General features: G+C 33.2%; 1 protein-coding gene across 1 annotated transcript; it reads left to right on the top strand.

Moving 5' to 3' along the window:
• Positions 1–2,693: 2,693 nt before the first annotated feature.
• LOC122499701 lies at positions 2,694–3,200 on the top strand. The gene has a single exon (XM_043608180.1). The coding sequence runs from the start codon at positions 2,694–2,696 to the stop codon at positions 3,198–3,200; it is 507 nt and encodes a 168-aa protein (XP_043464115.1).
• The last annotated feature ends 679 nt before the right edge of the window (positions 3,201–3,879 follow it).

The raw sequence follows: 3,879 nt of genomic DNA, 5'->3' as shown, positions 1-3,879 counted from the left end.
CTTTCTTCTATTGTTGTTTAACAATCGAGTCTAAATTGACGACTGGCAGCTTGTGAAGTTGTTCCTTGAACCGCATCCTGATTTAGACTGCCGCTAAAGGTATAAATACAGCGCTTATATAGTTCACAAGTCATTCTAATTTTAACTTTCACAGAGTAAGGTATGATTATACATCATCGCTCTCGAGAAAAAGGTTTAATTAATAAACTTATAAACAAGTTACCATTTGAATTACATTTGCCAGGTTATCAATATTGTGGACCAGGCACAAAGTTAGCAAAACGATTAGACCGAGGTGATCCAGGTGTTAATCCATTAGACGCCGCTTGTAAAGAGCACGATATTGCTTACTCGAAAAATCGAGAAAACGTTGAAGAAAGAAACGCTGCTGATAGAGTATTAGCTGACAAAGCGTGGCAACGTGTATTTGCTCCAGACGCACAATATAGTGAAAGAGCTGCAGCTTACGCAATAACAAACGCTATGAAAGCAAAATCAAAATTTGGAATGGGAGTAAAGAAGAAGAAAAAAGTCAAAGAAACGAGTAAAGAATATAAAATAAAAAAAAAGAGTAAATCTTAGAAAAATTGTTGATGTGGCAAGAAAATCAATAATTCCTGGTAATGATGCTCGTTTAACAATAAAGTCAGCTATTAAAACAGCTCGAAAAGCTGTAAGGAATGCAGGTGGTAGAGAAAAAGTTTTAACTACTCGTATTCTACCTGTCCCATCAAAAGTTGGTGGTCTGTTACCATTGATTCACATTTTTGCTGGTCTAAGTGCAATTGGAACGCTTACTGGGGGAGCTGCTGGTGTAGCAAAAGCTGTTAATGATGCAAGTGCAGCAAAAGAGCAGTTGAAGGAAGCTCAGCGTCACAATAGAGAGTTAGAAGCAGTTGCACTTGGTAAAGGTCTACATTTAAAACCATACCGACAAGGTTTGGGACTTCATTTGAAACCATACGTTAAAGGACAAGGTATTAAGAGACGATGTACAAAAAAAAAGTTTAAAGCTGCCTCAACGAGCACTTACAGATCTAGATTTACTTAAATATGTTAAAGAAATGAAAATATCCCATTTTCGAGGAGTTTTTATGCGAAATGAACTACCTATAAGAGGTCCTCGAAAAAATGAATCCGCCATTATTAATTTAGATGATAAAGATGGTTCTGGAACTCATTGGGTTGCATATAAAAAAGTTAATAATAAAGCAGTATACTTTGATAGTTTTGGTAATCTTCAACCACCCTATGAACTTGTCAATTACTTAGGTTACAATACTTTAATACAGTATAATCATCAAAATTATCAAGATTGTAATAGCTTTAATTGTGGTCATTTATGTCTAAAATTCTTATGTGGACAGCTTGAAATTACTAAAAAATATATTCTATATAAGTGATTGTAAGTCATTCCACCTGATCAGTTTATAAAAAGTCATCAACATGGAAGAATCTTTTACTCTGACTATCTCAGGCAATTCATCTGTCCTGGAGGCAGAATATTTTCCTCCGATAGAATTATTATCTAACAAAAATTATGTACTTGGCTTAGTTGAATTACTAACCTTCAATTCAATTCCTAATATTGATCAAGGTAAAAATAAATTTTATATTGGTGATAAAGTGATTACTATTCCCCCTGAAAGTTATGAAATTGAAGATATTGAAAAATATATTCAAAACTCTATTGAAAATGGATCTGAAATTGTAAGAATCAAACCTAACAATAATACTTTACGTAGTGAAATAACAAGCAGCCTTGAAGTGAGTTTTGAACAAAACGATTCAATTGGTAAATTATTAGGATTTACTCCACGAATATTGACAGCTAATAAGGCTCATACTTCAGATGTACCAGTAGCCATTCTTAAGGTAAATGCTATCAGGATTGAATGTAATATTACTACTGGTGCATACATAAATAATAAAAAGGTACACACAATTCACGAATTTTTTCCAATTGTTCCAGCTGGATATAATATTGTGGAAGTTCCATCTCACGTTATTTACCTTCCAATCGCCGTGAAGACAATACATAATATTCAAGTAAGAATCGTTGATCAAGACGGAGATTTAATAAATTTTAGAGGTGAAACTATAACAATTCGATTACACGTTAAATCAACGTAATGGGAATTGTATTTCATAGAAAAACTGGTGGAAGCTATATAAAAGAGTTGCCATGTCAGAAGTCATTCATTCCTCAATCAGTTCGCAAGAGACTAACATCTCAGAACATACTATTTCTGAAGCAGCTCGGCCTAAGAGTTAATCAAGAAAACAAGGGAAAAAATTGATTTTTCACATACTTTTTATTTGTTGTTGTAACAAAAATGGAAGAAATTTTAAACATTCTAAGTCCAGTTAAATTTGATAATTCTGTGGCACACTATGAGATTCATGCACATCAACCATACGTGTCATCAGCATTTAATAACAGTGACGAGATTCGAATTGCAGTTCAACATCAAGACTTGTACATTCTTCCCTCTAAAAGTACTTTACACGTCACTGGCAGAATTGTTAAGCCAAACAATACGCTTGTAACTAATACAAAGTTAATTAGCAAAGGTATTTCCTACCTGTTTAATGAGATTCGTTATGAATTAAATGGTGTTGAAATTGATCGCTCTAAAAATGTTGGTATTACAACCACAATGAAAAATCTAATTTCTCAAACACCTAATTAAATGATTTACTCTGAAAATGCTGGTTATCTACCTTATGATGATGATAGTAGAGTAACAAATGATGCTGGATATTTTGATGTAAATATTCCACTAAGTATGATTATTGGTTTTGCTGAAGACTATCGAAAGATTGTTGTAAATGCAAAACATGAACTTATTTTAACAAGATCTCGTACTGATCTAAATGCTGTAGTAAACATTGGAGTAGCTGAGCGTGAAGAATTTAAAATTATAATTAATAAAGTTGAATGGTTAATTCCATATTTAATGGTAAATGATTGCCAAAAAATTGAATTATTGAAATTCATTGAAAAAGACTCACTTATAACAATGAGTTTTAGATCATGGGATTTGTATGAGTATCCTATGATTCCTGCCACTCAAAAGCATGTGTGGACTGTAAAAACTTCAACACAAGTTGAAAAACCTCGATATGTTATTTATGGTTTTCAAACAAATCGAAAAAAAGATCAAGGAAGGTATGCAAATTTATTTGATTGCCTGTAATCTTCTCAATGTTAAACTTTTCTTAAACTCACAGTACTATCCTTATGGAAATTTAAATTTAAATTTTACTCAAAACAAATTTTCCATACTATATGATATGTATTGTAATTTTCAACCATCCTACTATGGAAAAGAATCTGAACCTTTATTAACTAGAAATAACTTTAAAGATTATGCCACATTGGCTGTTATTGATTGCTCAAAACAAAACGAATTTTTAAAACAAGCATCTGTAGATGTGCGATTGGAATTTGAAGCAAATGAAAATTTTCCAGCCAATACAGCTGCATATTGTCTTATAATTCACGACCGCATTATACAGTATACACCAATCAGCGGCGTTGTTAAAAAGTAACGTGATTGGTGGAAATAATGACCAATCATAGAAGACTTCGGTAGTGGGGGTATTTGGAGTGGTGGGTGAAAGGCTATAAAGAGAGCGTATTTCTGAGGCTTGAGCCATTATTCTATTTCAGATACCATGGCGTACGTCGTAGATATTAAGTGCTTTAAGAGACCATACAACGAGTTTGTCATCAAAGAGTTGGTGATTCTACCACTTCAACAAGATGCTCATCCATTGGTCTACCTCTTCGAGCCGCCATATGCCTGGAGTCGATTGCCTGCAAGATACAAATGTGAGAATCGATGGCTTACAAATAATTATCATGGTATCGAT

The sequence above is a fragment of the Leptopilina heterotoma genome, unplaced genomic scaffold (assembly GCF_015476425.1).
Source record: "Leptopilina heterotoma isolate Lh14 unplaced genomic scaffold, ASM1547642v1 Lhet_172, whole genome shotgun sequence".
NCBI classification, from domain to species: Eukaryota; Metazoa; Arthropoda; class Insecta; order Hymenoptera; family Figitidae; genus Leptopilina; species Leptopilina heterotoma.
The sequence above is the reverse complement of the archived record's forward strand: the minus strand, read 5'-3'. Positions and strand labels throughout refer to the sequence as shown.